Source organism: Acanthopagrus latus, chromosome 2 (genome assembly GCF_904848185.1).
Source record: "Acanthopagrus latus isolate v.2019 chromosome 2, fAcaLat1.1, whole genome shotgun sequence".
Classification (NCBI taxonomy): Eukaryota; Metazoa; Chordata; class Actinopteri; order Spariformes; family Sparidae; genus Acanthopagrus; species Acanthopagrus latus.
In genome coordinates, this window is record NC_051040.1 from 28,739,242 (window position 1) to 28,758,057 (window position 18,816).

The 18,816-nt window shown below is 42.7% G+C and overlaps 1 protein-coding gene across 10 annotated transcripts in view; it reads right to left on the reverse strand.

Annotated features, from left to right (window-relative positions):
• The window catches only part of usp32 (ubiquitin specific peptidase 32), a 62,163-nt gene that overhangs the window by 5,609 nt on the left and 37,738 nt on the right, over positions 1-18,816 (reverse strand). For 2 of the 10 annotated variants that reach the window (XM_037072004.1, XM_037072084.1), the window contains exons 10-33: positions 18,698-18,781; positions 18,509-18,570; positions 18,254-18,356; positions 17,041-17,257; positions 16,158-16,339; positions 14,003-14,143; positions 12,702-12,867; positions 10,388-10,545; positions 9,724-9,805; positions 9,445-9,519; positions 8,654-8,792; positions 8,458-8,563; positions 8,153-8,326; positions 6,774-6,948; positions 6,540-6,691; positions 5,817-5,928; positions 5,516-5,715; positions 4,807-4,991; positions 4,371-4,457; positions 3,848-3,968; positions 2,231-2,422; positions 1,010-1,235; positions 346-803; positions 155-247 (exon numbers count right to left, since the gene is read on the reverse strand). In XM_037072004.1, the coding sequence (XP_036927899.1) occupies positions 155-247; positions 346-803; positions 1,010-1,235; positions 2,231-2,422; positions 3,848-3,968; positions 4,371-4,457; positions 4,807-4,991; positions 5,516-5,715; positions 5,817-5,928; positions 6,540-6,691; positions 6,774-6,948; positions 8,153-8,326; positions 8,458-8,563; positions 8,654-8,792; positions 9,445-9,519; positions 9,724-9,805; positions 10,388-10,545; positions 12,702-12,867; positions 14,003-14,143; positions 16,158-16,339; positions 17,041-17,257; positions 18,254-18,356; positions 18,509-18,570; positions 18,698-18,781 (3,690 nt within the window). The remainder of the gene's footprint in view (positions 1-154; positions 248-345; positions 804-1,009; positions 1,236-2,230; positions 2,423-3,847; positions 3,969-4,370; positions 4,458-4,806; positions 4,992-5,515; positions 5,716-5,816; positions 5,929-6,539; positions 6,692-6,773; positions 6,949-8,152; positions 8,327-8,457; positions 8,564-8,653; positions 8,793-9,444; positions 9,520-9,723; positions 9,806-10,387; positions 10,546-12,701; positions 12,868-14,002; positions 14,144-16,157; positions 16,340-17,040; positions 17,258-18,253; positions 18,357-18,508; positions 18,571-18,697; positions 18,782-18,816) is intronic. The other 8 variants (XM_037072021.1, XM_037072041.1, XM_037072064.1 and 5 more) reach the window with 8 other exon arrangements.

Here is an 18,816-nt window from a genome sequence, read left to right on the forward strand (position 1 = left end):
CTAGTTGCAGTTATTTCTGAACTATGATTTTGATAATCACTCTTAGGTAGTGGCGTTTCTAAAGGCAAAACGTTCATAGGCACTGTGCAACAATCAGAACCCAGTCATGAAATGTCTGCTGTTGGATGTGGAATTAGAATATGGAGTGTCTTACCTTACAGCTGCTGTCATTGTAACAGTACCATTTCTCATTGGGGTTTTTGGCATACGTCACATAGTGGCCTCCTCCCATGATTCCAGAATGGCACTGAGATAAAGCAGAAACATTTGTTTAGACCCGTTTCAAAGCAGAAAAAAAAGCTACTAACAGAGCCGATCAAAACTACTTGTATGTTTGGTTCTTACTGATATTGCATAGAGGTTGTAGATGGCCTCCAGACACATGTTGTCTCTGTGCTGTAGCAGTGAGTGGTCCGGGTCCATGCTGCTCTCTGTGCTGCAGTCTGAACTCAGCCCGTTGCTGTCACCATTCACCAGGACCACGTCACAGTGGCTGCTGGACGCCTCGGTGTTGCACGATGATTCTGATGCCAGCGCCTCTCCTGTTCCTGGAAGGCCACATGCCACAGTCCCTGCTCCGCTCCCCTCTGTGTCTGCCAGTTGTGCAAAGTCCCGTGGTTCCGCCTCTGGATTAGCAGCTCCATCCAGGTTCTCCTTGCTGTTGGAGAGGCGGTGTCTGCTGCCCAGCTGGGGAAGGCGTAGTCGGCCCGGCCTGCGACCTCCGCTGCCGATCTTTGGGCTGCCTGAAGGGCTGTTGGTCCGACTGAGAGAAGGAGCAGACTTCCTGCTAGAGGCAGGGGAGGCTGTTGAGAAACCACAGGGTTAAAAACACTTCCTCTGTAGCTGGGCCTTAAGCTGCTCTGCTAAATCATACTTTGGTCTGTTTGGTTTCACATGCAGTCATCAAACAGAAGAGAATACATACGGCTTTTTAAAAACATGGTTCACATCTCAGTGTATGAATAGCTCGCAGTAACTAAATGTCATGGCCTAAATAAACATGTGGTACCTTTGGGAAGGTTGCAGAAACCAGCAGGGGCAGAGATGGAGGACAGGTTGTCTTCTCCCACCCTCAGCAGGTCCTCGCTCTCACTGCGGGAGTGCAGGGAGTGCTGCTCCAGGTCTCTGGGAGCCAGGAAAGCACTGGGGTCGAAATTTTCCCGCGGGAACTTGACAATCTTCTGGGATTTGATCCAGCGGCCATTCACGAACTGGAAGCGCTTCAGGTGGACGATCTAAAGAAGAGAACACGCATGACACATACTCAGTTGTCTGTCATTAAAATACTTCAATGCAAACAGCAAATTCTGATGAAAACCACATGTTGAGCTCTACAAAAAAAAAAAAAAAAAAAAAAAGACCAGAGCTGAGGCCCTACACATGCTTACATACAGTTGTAAAAAACATGTGTATCATGACAGTGTTGAGCAGTCACTGATTTCTACAACTCTCAGCACAGTGATGGAATGAGAGGAACACATGCTACTTTGTCACAAAAAACATTGATAAAATTCAGTTCAGTAATGAACTTCTTATAGGTCTGAAAGGAGCCCTTGCTCTGGATGCGGCGGCTTAAAGCTCGACTGAACTTTGCTGCTGATCACATGTTGTCAGAGGAAACAAAAATTGAGTTGTTTGGCCACAGTGGATCTGCTGCTCTAAATAAAGTAAAGTGAACAGTGAAGAAAGAGGATTATCTCCTAATTATTCAGGAAAACTCAAAATCACCAGCCAGAAGATTGGGTCTTGGGTGTTCCAACAGGACAATGATCCCAAACACACACCAGCCGTGGTAAAGGAATGGCTAAATCAGGTTAGAATTGAGGTTTTGACAGGGCCTTCCCAAAGTCCTGACTTGAACCCCTTCGAGAAACGTGTACTGTGCTGAGGAAACAAGTCAGGAAGCCAACAAGTTTAGCTGAACTTCACTGATTCTGTCAAAGGACAGATATCAAAAGCCCCTTATTAAGATGAAAATGGCTGAAAGACATTTAACCAATTATTAGAATTAATGTTTGTATCTTTATGAGCCAGAAGATTTGGTGCCACATTCAGAAGACCTACAATAAATTAATTACTCAACCAAACTTCATGAATGGTTTTTGTGACAAAGTAGTTTGTGTTCCTCTAGTTCCATCCCAGACAAATGAGAGCTGCAGAAATCATTGGAACTGAAGACTGACATGATATACATGCTCTTTACAAGATGTGTAGATGTGTTTGCACTCACCAGGATGGGTGGCAGCCTCCAGAGGTCCAGCTTCTTAGTGGCCAGCCGGTGTGTCTTGCACTTGGAGCAGTAGTAAAGCTCGTCCTCACCCAGCTCCTCCTCGCTGGTGAAGGCCCTCAGACAGCTGTCCAAGCTGATGGGCTCGGCCTGGGCCCGACGGGACTGCTCCACACTGCAGTGCTCCTCCACAATCTGTCGGGAGACCGTGTTGGTCATCATACTGAACGAGTGGGGAAGCATCCACACTATCCTGCGTTCTACATCTAACTGACAAAAACGCCAGAACCACAACCAGGAGCAACTGCTCTCCTCAGTAAGTCAGATTGTTGAGTTTCTGAATTATCTGACGGTTGTATGTGAGTAATATTTTGAAACTGCATTTGTGTCTTTCGTTTTGCACAAATTTGCAAATTTAGCAGAAAAAGAGAAGTAAAGCTGCTACAGAAAAATCAACAGCGCTGTGTACTTACAGCACGTATCTGTACTTGAGTACACAAACCAGCTGAAGTGACAGGACAACTTTAATGGCACAACTTCCAGGTGCACAGATCCTTTATCAGATGTCACCCTGCAGCTGACTGAACAGAGCATTAAGCAGCTCAGTGGTACCGCCGTGTGGTCAAACTCGGAACTACGGCAGTGTAGCAGGTTCACTTGTCTCACTCAGCTCAAATCTCAACATCTACACAATAGCACAAGCATCATGTGAACTACAGAGATGATGTCATAAGATTGACCTGGTCCGTGCTGGAAAAGAAAGGAAGCAGAGTGGGACAGCAGCAGTGTCACTCACTAGAAGCAAACTGCAGCAAGAGGCTCTCTTCTTGCGTATTGAATAGATTGTCACATTTGTATTGTCCAGGAGGTCATTTAAATACCGAAAATACTTTTTTTTTTTTCCTCCATCGCAGCACATCCTACGTCATTTGTCAGCAGCACGTGTGTCGCATGCTGAACAAGTTGAATTAACCGCTAAGCAACGTGGAGCGAGCCAAAGAGTCGGCTGTGTGGAGATATTTCACACTTGCCACGCCAACGAGTTTGACGGCTGTTTGCAATGTCTGAAAAGTAAATGTTTCGAGGGGTGGTGGTAGTGCTGCAAAGTACAATACTACCAATTTAATTAAGCGAGCTAAGAAGCACGTAAATTCCTGCAGCTCAACAAAACCAAAGGAGCAGGAGACAGTACAGCCCAGCAACTAACTTTGGCAGATGCACTTCAACGATGGGAAAAGTTTCCGATGGAAAGCTTGAAAGCATTGGCAGTAACACAGAAAGTTTTAGAATTCATTGGTTTAGATGCTCAACCAATGTCAGTTGTTGAAGACGAGGGCTTCCGTCGCCTACTGGAATACATAGACCCAAGGTACTCTCTTCCATAATGCAAGTATTTGTCCTAGACCAGTATACAGTTTATTATCAATTCAACAATAATACCGGATCGTTATCGGGTATCAACAAATACACAAAGCCCAGGCTTTCGGTATCGGGACTAAAAAAGTCGGATTGAAGTTTTGGTGCGTTTTTTTTTTTCCTGCTCTACATTTAATGGTTTGGGCGAGTTTATCTGATGCTCCCTCCCTGCGAGAGGGTGTATGCATGGCGTGTGTGTTTTACCCTCTCCTGGGAGGTCTGGTAGCGAAGGTGCAGGGCAGTGGGGTCCCAGTCAACAGCTATATAAGCATTTCCTATAGAGGCTCTGTCCTCTGCACACTCTATTGTACAGCCTCGACAGAACCTGAAAGACACACACACACACACACACACACACACACACACACACACACACACACACACACACACACACACACACACACACACACACACACACACACACACACACACACACACAGGTACAGCAGTGTTACATATAAAGGCTCAGGAAACTTGGAACTCATATGAATGAGCAATGAACAAAGGGTCTTTTGGGTTTCTTCGGTTGTTTTCAAGGTTCATTTCATCACTCTGATCAGTTTGTGCAAAGACGAGAGGACGTTTCCTTTGATTTTATTGGTCTTTCTGTTGATCAAACAGTTTCTGCTTATGACAACAATCAAATATTTAGCTTTAATATAAAACAAAGTCTAGACAATGCCTCATCACCATCTGATACATTAATACAAAATACTCTGTGTCTTACCTGTACCAGGGACACCAGGCACATGAGTTGCCATCCTTACCCACAACCCGTAAAGTGAAGGGGTACTGATAGCCCATACTGTCATCACTGCAGGTTAAAAGAATTCACAAATCATGGTCTTCATGCACACTGTCTGTGTGGATATCATCATCATCACATATCGTTTCCAACTGATATGAATCTGTCTCTCTGTCAACTGTTCAATAAGAAAAACCTTTAAAACATAATGTATATATACAATGGTATTTTTTTGTGTGTAGCCCAAAGTACCAAAATCTATGCTTAGTAAGTTTAGCACAAGGACACTAGCAACATTGTAATGTGTTAGTCTAGCTTGGCATACCGAGCTGGAGGCGGGGGGGAATGCGAATCTACATGCTGCTTTGTCAAAAGCCAAAGGTGAATGTAGACTGGGTGAAAGCAAGTGTGAGCCTACCAGTCCTGGGCGTGGTTGCTGGCTTCCTGCGGGGGCAGCGGACTGGCCAGTCGGGACACTTGGATCCAGACAGCATCGTACAGGTCCTTCTTACTGGTGTGGACAGTGCAGGGAACTATAAGAGGCATGCCGAACAGACTGGGCCGGTTCTTCTGAGATGACAGGAAGTAAAGCTCTGTACGCATCTGAGGGGGGAAACAAACATGCAACTTGCATCAACAGCTGGGAAAATGAAATGCACCTAATTATCACCTATAAGGCAACAGCAGCTAGATGCCAGTTAGTTAAATAATATGTACAAATAAGATCAAATGTAGACTTAAACTCAAATTACTGACAATTAGGGCTGCACATTTAAAAAAAAAAATACAATATGGCCAAGTGCAATATCCAAATCTTAAGGAGTGGCAAACTTTCGATAAAGACAATACTTGTAACTGTACTTGTATAATGAAGTACTGTAGTGCTGCATAGATGTCCTGGTCTTAAGAACCAAACAAATGTCACATCATCGTGATTTTGTTTGACTTGACTAAAATTGTGAGGTAACAACGATCATTTCACAACTAATCCTGACTCATATCACAATCACAATATCTGTCAAAATAATGACTGTGATTTCCTTTTACCGTATTGCACTGACTGTGACCGACAATACACACATTTTTTCTTCTTGTATTGCACTCTGGCATTTGTGCCGAGTTCTCACCATTTTTCTGTGCATGGCAATGATGTATCCAATGAAGGGGCTCTCCTGCACCGGTGTGATGTGTCCATTGGCGATCCCATTACCAAGGGGTGTGTCAGGGCTGCAGGGCACCATCGAGCTTGGGCCACCGTTAGGGATGAGGACGGGCTTATTGCCCACATTCCCAATAACAGTGGAGCCATTTGCTATCGGGGTGACATCTGTTGAGGGTGAAGAGCAAAGGAGTGAGAAAAGAGATGTGCATTCAGACAGATACATGCTGATAACAGTGCTCAGGCAAAGTGTGAGTGGACAGGCTCACCTGTAAGCGAGGGTGAGCTCAGTGATGTTGGTGACCCTGGCACTGGGACCTCAAATGCACACAGGAAGCCGTTAACGGACAGCCGGACCTTCTGGTTGTCCTGAGGAAAGTTCTGAAGACAAAGGATTTGGTCACAGACTGAAGTGGTATAATAACGGAAAGCTCTGCAGGGGAAGGGGCATTATGCAGTTCTAAAAGGCTGAAATGTGAATCAATCAACCACAATGTTCAACCTTGTACCCTTTTTTGATAATTACAACAGCATCGGGGTCAGATCTAGCCGACAAGAAAATGTCATCAGCATTCCCACGTGTCTATAAGCAAATGCATAAATCAAAGCACATAATGTGGCTCTTTGTTTCACATTGGACATTCAGCAACAAACCAGAACACTTGAGCTGTGACCAACAACACCCGGATTTACTGCAGACAACGTGACACTCAAATGACTCCTTTTGCTCAGCTCCTCAGTTATACATGTGTTGTCGTTCAAAAGTAAAAGTCAAAAACAGACAAAAAAAATCTAATATTTTTTTCTGTCGAGCGGGTAAGGGTTCCCACACCTTATTGAACATTACATTCAAGGACTATTGAGGCCCACTTTTTCCCCTTCATATTCATAAACTTTCAATTTGCTGTTTCTCTGTTTTCCTGCTAAACAGAGGCCTCTAGATGATTTGAGATTGAGACCCCCTAACTGTCTCTTGCTCACGGTGTGAGTACCTTGATGTTGGACGTGTGGACCTCAGCCAGGAGGATCTGCTCAGGCTTCAGACTGCACAGTTCACTCAGCTGCTTCTTCAGTCCTGTGTACTTCTCGTCCATATTCAACCTCAGGCCGTAGCGCACAGGCGTGGAGCCGTCCAGTTTAATGACTACAAACACAACACACACGAGTGAGGTTTTGTTGCTTAAAAAAGTACTTTGTGATGAGAATTTCTCCTCTGTCTGCCTCACCAGTGATCTCCAGATGCATTGAGCTGTCCATGGGCAGGGGCAGAGACAGGAAGTTGAAGGGGTCGAAGCGAGCACTGATGTGTCCGCATGTCTTACACTTCACCTGGGACTTGAGCTGACCATGGAAGAGGTCCACCACGATGGAGCGGTTCCTCCGCAGGTGGTTCTCCCACGCCTTCGGGGGGGAGGAGCATGGACAGACGAACACAGAGCAGTGAGTTCACACACCACTAATCCTGTGAATCCCTCTTAGTCAGGCCATACAGAAAACAACTAGAGCACCAACACAGCAACATTACAGGTAAAGGAGAGCTCAGCTGATGGACTGACTTGTATAGAAGTCAGTCATTACTGGCCCTCAACGCCATTTTACTATGTGAGTTTTTCATCAAATTTAATTGATTCAGTTGCTTAACAGACATTGCTTGCTATTATATTTAAGTCTAATGGACAACCTGTTAATTTCAAATGACCTCACTTCATGAAATAAAGAGCCAATTTCACTCATTATTATGTCAATGTCACACACCACGTGTTCAGTTTCAGTATGGTGATCATCATGCTCTAAGTTTTTGAACTTAAGTTCAAATAACTTGTGGTCTTTAAGGGGACGTAAACAGGAAGTACATTTTGCTATGAAGGCAGCAAAAGGACTGCAGCATTCAATTAACCACAGCTGAAAATGTCTTGGTTTTGTAAGTGAGAAGTTTCAGCTACAGAGAGTGCTTCTGCTCTCCCTCTCAAATAAAGCACACTATGATATAATATTTCTACAGCAACAGCGGTTGTAGAGTGAAGAAAATTAAATGTACGACAATTGCATAACAGGCAGACGGAAAGAAACCAAACCTGGTGCACCAGTTTATAATAAAGTTCAGGTATGTAGTGACAAGTAAGAAAACACTAACAAGAAATTCTCATTTGTGTTGTGAAATAAATTAAAATATTACAATCGTGAAACCAGTTATTTCCTTTTTTTAAGGTTAAGTAACCTTAATAAAATCTATAATCACTGCATCCCTGGTTAGTTGTGTGCATTTACTCTACATTTGTTCACAATTTTTTGTAAAACTGGCACCAGTAAAGGTCAGCAATTGTTTGCAATGTTTCCATAGATTTACAGATACTGAAGAAAGCTCTGGAGTTGTAAGAAGCATCATTTTATATCATTTCTAGGCAGATTTATTAACATGCATTTGCAATAGCCTCGGGTGATGATGATATCCTCTGCATCTACAAATGAGTCCAGATGTAACTTTCTTATGACTCCTCTCCTCTCTCATAGTGTGAAACCTCTGTCTTAAACCATTGTGCCATAAAGAGTGATTTACTGGTTAGTTCATTTGAAGATAATTTTGTGATTAGCAGCGTGCTCTCACCTCAGAGGCCACCTCCCAGTCGGGCCGGCCATCGCTATCCTTCAGCTCCACGTAGGGTTTCTCATGGACTCTGTTCAGATCTTCGTGCAGACCGTCCAGCAGGAAGGCCAGCAGTTCCTGGGAGTCCTGCTGCTGGAAGCCATTAAAGCGCGGCGCGTACTTTGCTATCGTCCACTGGAGAGGAAAGTAATGGCATCATCAATTTGATTTCAATACATCTTTTTAAAAGCATGTAAAAGTGCTCCTTTAGCAGGAAGTTAAGACACAAACATGGCGACTGAGGATCACATATCAAAACTGCGTACTCTAAGTTTGAGCGGAGCCAAGTTCTTCTGTGTCCCACTCCACAGCTCCATCACCAAGTCACCATAACATTTGGCCATGTGACCTCGCATCCCAATGGGGTTGGTTCTGTAAATGCACCAGTACAGGCCAGTTAGAATTACACACTCTGAACAACATAGGCAAGACTTCCACCAAAGCAGTACATTTAAATGGTACCTGTTGAGCTCATAGAGGTGTCTCCCTGAGATGAAGTAGTCTGTGAGAGGCTTGGTGTTGCTCACACACTGGATGCTGGAGTTCATGAAGCAGGTGTTGCCAAGGTTACTAAGGCCAGTGGCTCCCTTCTCTGTAGGAACTGGGGTGGAAAACATAGACATAATGGTCAGATATAAACACTTAACTAAAAGATAAACACTTAATGGGCATAAGAAGCTTTATTTACTGAACAGCACTGATGAGCTTAACATATTTTACTATTGCACATCTGACAAACTGTTAAAATCACAGTTTCAGCATGACAACTTTAAATCAATTCATCTTAACATGCTTTAACATTATCCAGCAGCAGCAGTGGTTGAATCCACAGATGTCTTCAATCTGATAGATTCCAACTCAACTGTTCATGTTAAATAAAGTAATCAGATAAGATGTGTTTACATGTGCAAAAACATTTAATCAGAATAGAACTTTTTTGTATACACGCAAAGTGGTTCCAGCCCCTGTGATGTGTCTACTCTCATAAACCAACATATATTCAGAGAAAACTGATCAGATTAATTGTTTACATGGTTATAATCCTCTAATATTGCCTTATTGAATGTACTGTCAGGTCAGACACAGAGGTGTGACATTCCAGAGTGAGTAGATAGGTAGATGCAATGTCGATTGAAAGATTTTCCTTTAAATGTGATGCTTGTCTGCTATAAAGCGTAGAATCGGAGCGTGTTTTCAAGATGTTTGTCTAGGTACAAACACCCAATAAGCTCATCCAGTTTCCCCCAGCTTACCTTTGTGTCTGTCCATCTTACTACTGTTGGCAATGAAAGACATTTCCTCAGGCCAACTCATGTCTTTGTTCCTGACTGTAGAGGAAGAGGAAGAGATTTTCTGTCATCAAAACATTTTGCTCCCACTTTCATGTGCATTCATATTCAGATTGACCTGTTAAAACATCATATAAATATGTGTATATTTTCATATTATGCATTGGTTATAGCACTATTATGAGTCTGAAGACTTCTGTTAATATGGAGCAACATTTCATTGAAAATAAAGGTGCTTTATACCTTCAATAACTAGCTGCTGCTCATCCTGAATCTTCAGGCTTTCCAATGTGTGATCTTCATCGTCTAGGAGCGTGAGGTAGTTCTGCAGGACAGAGAGAGGAGGACACAAGACAAAACAGCTTTATAACTATTTGTTTTTTGAGACTAATTCATTATCACTCTATAAGTCTTCTTTCTGCTTCACTTCATTTTGAAAGTGTCATTAGATTTCTCCCATTAGCCTGCTAACGGGGCCCGTTGAACCCCCGTTCCTCCCACATGTTGAATGGACTGTGCATACCTTTCCTGTGCTGGCCCCTGGTTTGCTGTGTGGTCAGTTAAACATAGATCAATGTAGAACCACATCATGTAAGCTCAAAACTAAAATAATAAATGTCTTAGAATCAGATTTTGACACAGAGAAAATTTTCAAGATATGACCTCAAGATCATTTAATAAGGACTCGCCTTAAGACCCCCCAGCTGATATAGTTCTAATGTCTCATATATGCTCATACCATACATATGCCCAACACAGTCTTAATACAATGTAAGTAAAAACAAAATTGTTGCCACTAATATGACCCAGGTAACTTCCTGTCAGGAAGTATCGCTGGCTGACATATATCTGATATTTACTAAAAAGTAAAATACATAAAAGCAAAGGAGACAGCTTTGCAACCCACCTCACTGTTGTAGAGCCAGAGTCTCATGTCCTCTTCCTTGATGCGGAGTCTCTGGGACAGGTAGAGGTGGATGTCCTTGATGGTGCCCATGCGGCTGAAGCAGCCTGTGTAGGCCAGCACCCTCTTCAGAGGAGCGTTGGGGGATGGCACACTACCTGCTGAAGCACACACAGACAACATGAACCTTTACCGGCTCAACCAACACACTTCATTAGTTCAAATTTAACATTTGTTCCTTTGACTTCTTCTTCAGTTGAAAGGACTTTAACTGTGATTAAAAAAGTCCTTCTGTGATTTGAAATTCAACTGAAATGCTCCTTTATGTTTCTTCACACTTACAGATGCAAACAACTGATCAATACCAACCACAGCATTCGGTTGACTGAGGATTAGTTGTAAGGAAGCAGCAAGAAAGGGCTTTTTTTTTTAATCAATCAGCGCAAACTTGATTGGTCAATCAACTTAGTGGATTTAAGATTGGATTAATCAAATGCAAACCAATCAATATTAGTGCTGTTAAATAAATTCAGAAGCTTCACTGAACCGATTTCAAAAATATTAATGATACTTGTGATTTTAATATCTGATTGTATAATGTTATATGTCTTTTCTATGTACACAGCTATGCTATTCAGTTAGACCACATGATGATCCATTCTCTACAATTGTTCAAGTGCTCTACTATTGCCTTATTGTGTGTAATATGATGCATCCATTTTAGATATCTGGCCACATGCCTGAAAGAGGGTCTGCTGCTCAGACAGAGTATGAGTCATGATGGAAAGCCACAGCTCCACTGGGGACTCAAGCCTGAAAACTGATACGCTGACTTGATTTGGTCAAGCGCTCTCAACCCAAACCTGATTATACCGAAGCAGCTGTGTTCATCGCCACTTTATGCTTCGGTATCTGCATTAGATCCATTTAGACGTAATGCAAAGGGAAAATATACACTAAATGTGGCTCCGACTATTGTTTGAGTGAGTGGGTCTATTTATAGGGGTTTTGATTGGGAGAAAAATAGATCTGAATTACTCAAGGGGAAGTGGCTGAAATGAAATGACTTAATTTGCAACAGCTTACAGTTATCAACCAAAATAAAACTGAGACAGTAAAGGAAACCTCATTCATACCCACTATTCAAATGTGCTGGCTGTCTACACTTGTTATATTCATATCGACTGACTGTTCTGTAATACTGCAAGTTTTCTATCTGTCTGCATTATGATGCTACAATTGCTGCATGTCATTTAGTGAGCAGCTGGCACCTAATACTGAAACAGCAAGTACCGCCAGAGGTTGGATTAACTGAGAATCTTGCATCATTAAAAACATTTAAAAAGATTTCCAAATGTCTTCTGTTGCCTCGCTGGACACAAACAGACTAAGTAATGACCATCACCGCAGGTTCTGGAGAAAGCATAGAAAGCTTGAAGGCCAAACAGGCAAGTGGCTCAAAGCTGCTACAGTAGCTTTTTGTTGACTGGGCCATGGGACAGAGCAAGCAATAAATCATAAGACATTTCTGCAGTCCTACATGAGACCAAACACATTCTGAACTCAAACCACAGCAGCCTGAAGGAGCTCAATGCACTGCAGAGTCAGAAACCGCTGCTTCTCACTAACGATCTCAGCTGACGACCATCTACTGCAGGTAACACACTGGCTATGATAAAACCCCACATCGAAAGATCTGAACTGTCACTTTAATGGAACCTTGTCTTGACAGTAGACATTTCCAGCTGTACAGCCAGTACAGAGGTCACAGTGTCCTTTGACCAGGAGTAAGAGGGCCAGTTACTGGACTAACACTTTCTTTGCTTTTCTTAATTATGGTGATTTCTGTTCCTGAATTTCTTCTTTGTGTGTTGTCATTTCTTAACAGATGACGAGGATCAGAGTTCAATAGAAGGATTCGACTGAGACAGATTCAAATTTGGTCAGTTTTCAGGTATTAGAAATTCCCAAGGAGTACCTCACGCTGCTAGGAGAGTACAGGCGTGCCTGACATTATCATCATGTCACAGACTGTTTCTAGCATGTGTACCTTTCAGCACTGCGTTCAGTATGATCCAGCACACATCCTGATATTGCTGGTAAGTGTAGAGCGCTAGAACAAGAGATGTTAAAACTACTTGAATGGTGATGTCTGTGCAGATAGAAAATGTTTAAATGATTCCACTTCCCAAACCAGAGTGCTGCCAGGGGCGGGGCAGTCCACTCTGGGGGGAGATTAAAAAGGGGGGGATGCGGGGTAGCTCAGTGAAGCGTTTTGTCGACGGCTTGCTCTGGTCTTGCTGCAGGCTTACATTACCTCTTGGTGGGGGCAAATACGGTGGGAACATTCGCAGGCTGGTCATACCCATATTGACCCAGATGTTGGACTGGGGGGAGCGTGTGGCCGGCTGCTGGCGGAGGAAGAGGAGGTAGCGTGGAAAGAGCTCCAGCTCTGCTTGGCCCGTCTTGCTCTCCAGGATAACCTGCAGGAGTGGAATGAAAAGTTTTTGCAAGTTGACTTGTATCCTTTTCAAGAATAGACCCAGTGTGAACTGATCATTCTGGACATGTTTGACCTGGATGTGTCTTTTCAGTTGCTCTCACTCCTGTAGTTAAGTTAGGGTTAAGGTTTGGTCTAAACCAAACAAAAAAATTTACCGTTTAGTTATAGTGTATCGTAATATATTAACATGACTACTGTTGGTGTTCCATAACTCAAAGGATTGTTTAAAAGATCCCTTCCTTAAAAGAATCCACAATCTGTGTGCTGATCAAGCACCAGACTTTAGTTGGAGCTGGACTTGTTGTGTAGTTGTCTAGTCTCCGAGTTTAAATGACTGATTTCACAGGAGCCTAAACAAACTTAAACAAACCAAAGAACACAGCAGAGCAGGTTTGAACCCAACTAAACTGTTCGGGAGTGAAAAACACCCTAAAGTGCTGTGAAGGGCCCTCAAACATGAGCATTTATTGTGATATTTAGACATTTGAGACATGAGTAGACTTGTGGCCTAAAGTCAACAACCTCAGCACTGTGTGACGTTAGAGGACAAACTATCCAAAACACAAATACTGGCATCGACCTGACAGCATTTTTAAATCATTGTCTTTAGACCAAATTCATATCAAGGGCCCAACATATCCAGAAGACTGTCAATCATGCTGCCAAAATCATGTTTATTAAATGTGATGCTTCATTTTAGTCATAATTTCATAGTTTAACTCATCATTTCATTGATTTTGTTTAAAAAAATATATTGTTTAAATTGTTAAAAAGTTCCCCCACTGATGGCAGAAGCCGCCATGCAAGGTGCCAACCGCACATCAGGAGCAATTTGGGGTTCAGTATCTTGCTCAAGGACACTGACATGCAGCTCAGCTCAGCCCAGAGGTGGGATTTGAGCCAGCGACCTTCAGATCAATAGCTGACCTGCTCTACCCACTGAGATACAGCCGCCCCATTTAAAAGCTCTCATAAACCAAAATATACCGGCTTGTTAAGTCTCAAAACAACAGCTCTGTTCATTAGAGTATACCATTATGTTAATAACGCTTGGTCCTGCCTTGCAGTAATAGTGAGGTAATTAGCTGTGGAGTGGGTGTTCTGTCTTCACTCACCGGGCGCGGCAGGCTGAGGTTGGCACCATACCAGTGGTAGAGCGCCCGCCACACCGGCTCTGGCACCATCTCAAAGTCTCTACCAGGCGCCAGCTGCAGGGAGCGCTTCAGCCTGCCACCCTCCATGGTTAACGTCGGGGCCTGCAGGGGCACAGCACAGACATCAGCATTTAAATACGTGCACAAAACACACTATCTGCCTACTTGAATTACAGATAATAGACAGAGACAGTATCCTAATGCTATGCACAGGCTGGCAGCCTGCTATCATTACAACAAATTGTAGAGATAAGACAAAGGAAAAAGGAAGCACCATCTGGTCCCCGAAAGCCTTTGCCAGTGGAGGAGGAGTGCTTCCTAATTGGGAATCTCAGATAATTTCTTCTGTTGAACCAAAGAAAAAGCTTGCAAAAATATCCTTCCAGCACTCTGTTGTCTTTTTTTATACGTGTGAAAGATTGTAAATTCTGTAAAGATAAACACGTTGTGAAATTTGCATTTGTTATTTTCCATGGTCTGTGTCGCATTAGTCTTTCAAATGCACAGCTTTGTAAAACAATTTTTGGATTCCCTTTAACAGACAAGCTCAGTTCAGAAGGCAAATCCAGAGAAGATGTACTGACAGTGGAGTCCTCTCTCACACTGAGTAGCTTGACTATTCTCAAATGTCAAACATAAGCCAAAGCAAAGCTATGAATATGGTGTATGATCCATGCTACGTGATCAGCTCCTGACTGTGGGATGTGGCTTTTCTGATGCAACCACCAAGTTGTGAAGACTGGAATTGAAACCGAAAAATCTTTTGGTCGGCAAACATTCCTACCAAGCGCTCCAAACGCCACACAAAGACTCTTTCTCACAGACTGAAAAGGTGTAGGCTGAGGCTACAGCTTATTACACCCACTCTCTTTAATACACCGTGTATTTGGCAATAAAAGTCCTGTGTACAAAAAATTAAGAGCTCCATGTGTTCCATAAATCTGTCTTTTTAAATGACATTTTATTGGTTTTCTTACATTAACGCTTACCCACTGCTTTTTTGAATGGCACATCTCGAGCTTTCTCTAATCTAAACCCGCCTTCTTAATAATACACATATTTGCTTTCTCTCAGAGAGTGAGATGAAAAAATCAACAAAAACACAAGTCCCTCCTTAATAACTTCAGCCAGATGGGTGTGGTGAAGCAGGACTGAGCAGGGCATGCTTTGGTGAGTTCAATGTTCATGTTGTTCTCTTATAATTTGTGTATTCGGTTTCAAACCTATGCTTCCGGACGTCTTGTAAGATTGTCTGAGCAGTAATGGGAGAAGTTTGCCTTCAGAATTCAGTTGACATAGTACAGAGAGGGACAGAGCCCCAAATAAGGTACCATTTTTTTAATCAATATTTACATTTTTGGTTGCAGTCTGGTTAGGTTAAGGCAAAATATCATGCAATAGAATATAATAGACCATACGTTGACTTTGGGTTTCACAGAGAATACAAACAAGGAATAAAAAGGTCCACTCTGCTTAAAAGTTACAGTTAGGCATGAGGTCTCCTGTAGGGTTAGAGTTAAAGGTTGCTAGATTATCCAAAAAGAGGAAAGACACCATGCATGATGAGAATGCTCATTAGGGTCACAACACTGTGTGTGACAAAGGATGTAAGGCACTCACTAGGTGAGTCACATGGAGACTTGAGTTTTTCTCATCCAAGTCTGAGGAACAACACACACAGTAATTTATTATTAACTCCCTAATTCTGAGGCCATTTAATTAACAGGGCTTGTATATTATAAGATAATTTACAACTCATGTTTGGACTTGAACTGTGTCCAATAACATTTTCATGTTGACCACACTGCAGTGTAAACTGGCTCACTGGATTCAAAATACAGTCTTTGGAGCTGAATGTGAACATGATTTGATGATGTTTCATATTGATCAACGATCAATACACAGTAAATAAACTGGACAGTCTGCTGCTTACTGTACTTGAACATAAACTACATGATATGGCATGAACTGGCTTTGTTTTGCTATTTGCTAGTAAACAAATGAACTAGGCAGCACACACGCACACACACACACACACACACACACACACACACACACATACACACACACACTCACACACACACACACACACACACACACACACACGTGTCCTTGCCTTCATGGGGTCAGTGTTGACCAGAGACTGGTTGTCGATGGCTCCAGGTCGTTGTGCTGCAAGCTGGGAGGGGAGGTGTCCGTTGGCTCCAGAAAAACACTGATTGTTGTTGTCTGATATGTTGTGCTGACGGGCAAAACAGCTCTCTGTAGCTGAGGGAGCTACCTGGGGGCTCAGGGCTGCTGGGGCAGAAGGGAAAGGGAGGGATGGAAAGAGAGGGAGCAACCAGGTCACACACACAAAGGGAAGAAAAAAAACACAGAAACACACACAGATTTGAAAAAAATCTAACCTTCAAGTTGGAATGCTGTTTTCTAGTAAACTCATGTGTGTTCAAAGAGTCTGGACATCGTAAAGATGCCAGCATAAATGCTGAATAGCTTACCAATGTAAAACAAACACAACAAATATTATTACTTATTCAAAATAAAATAAAAATAATCCCACTTGATACAACATTTAACTAATACACAACTGAATGATGGTTCAATGTAAACAATCCTTTCAATAGAGCAAGAATAAACTGCACACCCTCAGAGCCACTCGGCTGATGGGTTGCTCCTCCTGATGGTTGAAGTTTAAAGAGTTCTGCTTGAACATTATCATACTGTGAATTCTAAAATGTTAACTGCTTTCCAACTACAGGCAGAGACCTAAAATTGCTGGCATCGATAAAGGCCAGGTTGACACTATATCCTTAATTCTAGGTATTGAGGAAGATGAGGTACATCTCTACAATGATGGCTCACATTGTATATTCAGCATTATGTGCATTTTAACAGCTCTAATTCTGTCAGTCATGTCATACTCATCAATGTACAGCTCTGAGGTTTGGTTTTAAATGCCATCGACGGTTTTTGATTAGTGATTTGTGAAGACTGACCGATCTCTGTAGCCTCCGAGGCGCTCGACACAGCATCAGGTGACCTCTCCTCGGTGGGGCTGACTGGGCTGAAGGTTCCCAGTCCTCCTAGTCTGTCTGGTGGGATGGGCTCTATAGTGGCTGTGGCCATTGGAGTTCGTAATGAGCTCAGGATGGACGGCTGCTCCACCACGATGCCCTTATGCTCCTGGACAGGAAGATAACAGCAGGGACTGCCCTGTCATTGTTCAAAGTGATATCTGAGGTTAATGTGGTGTTGGCTTTCATAACTGTCACTGTCCCAATGTGACTTTTGTGCAAGATGCAGTGACAGACCAGGTCTCAAAAACTGATGGACTTTGGAAGTACACACTCATGCAGTAAAAGACAAAAGGCATTTTCAGGTTTCCCTTCCCACTTTATCAAATCAATGTTAAGAGACATTTCCATAAAGGTGCGGTCCTGTCTGCTCCTGAAGGCGCAGTTTGCCGTTGTGTCAGGCGATTATTGCTGCGCATTCATGCAGAGAGGGAGGAGGGGATTTCTGACTGAAAAACGAAAAGGAAGTCTTCAGTCTCACTTTACTGCATTGTGTGGTCCTTCTAGCTGACAAATACATAAAGTTTGTGCCGACCAAAATCCATCACGTTGTTGTCACTAACTCTTTGTTGGTTTGGGACAGCAATCACCTGGGATTCAGGGAATCTGCACACATCAATCAATGACAGAGTGGTTTCGTTCATATTATGACTAAACTTACAGCTGGCAGAGGAAATCATTAATATCTGATTATCCACCACAAACATTTCAGTCCCGTCTCATCCAGGAAAACAAAACACAACATCATCTTTGTCTTAGTTTTTATCATCAGATGTTTACTTTTAGCTCATCCTTGTTTCAAATTAGTTAGGAAAAAAACATTTGATGAACATTTTTCATCACAGTTTTCATTAATGAAATGAAAACCGCTCTTGAATCCATATAACATACTGTTGGACCTGAGTGAAATAAAAACACAAAAGTCTATCAGCTGGTTAAAAAGCAATTGAAGATTTCCAGATGCAGTCAGTCTGAACTCTCCTTCCTCTCTGGGAGTTACGAAACCTCAACACTTCTATAAGTCACTTCCTTATTAAGCAACATATATTTCGTGTTGTACTAATGTTCTGTGATGTTAATCTCTGTACACATGTTCAGCATATCCACACATTTCAGCTTGTTGAACTGGACTTACGTATTTAACGTAGTCCTTCCACTGCTGCCACCACAGCATGGAGATGAGGAACCAGTTCTGACCCTGCTGCAGCCCATGTCTGCTCTCCCTCTCTAACCAACCCCTACACACACACACACACACAATCAAACACACACACACACACACACACAATCAAACACACGCACACAAATCAAATGAAGACATTTGTTAGGTTCAACTGCATATTCAAAGTTGTGAACAATGACATGACAGACAAAGTGGACAGGTACATGCCTGATGATCTGTCCCTCCTCCTCGGGAGTACCGGGCCTGAGCCCTAGGACTATGTGGCAGACCTGGACCAAGAAAAACACACAAAGATTTACAAAACACATAAAAAATGATTTTGAATCAAAAAAAAAAAAAAACTTTGACAATCAATGAAGGTTTTACAACTACAGTATCTAGTATGTCTATACTGACCTGGAAAAGGAGGTTTAAGAACTCATTGGCCAAAGCACTCTTCACGCTCCAGATCTGGTAGTCCTCCAGGGTCAAGTGACCCAGCTAGCAAGCAGTCAAAAAACACAAAGGTCATCATA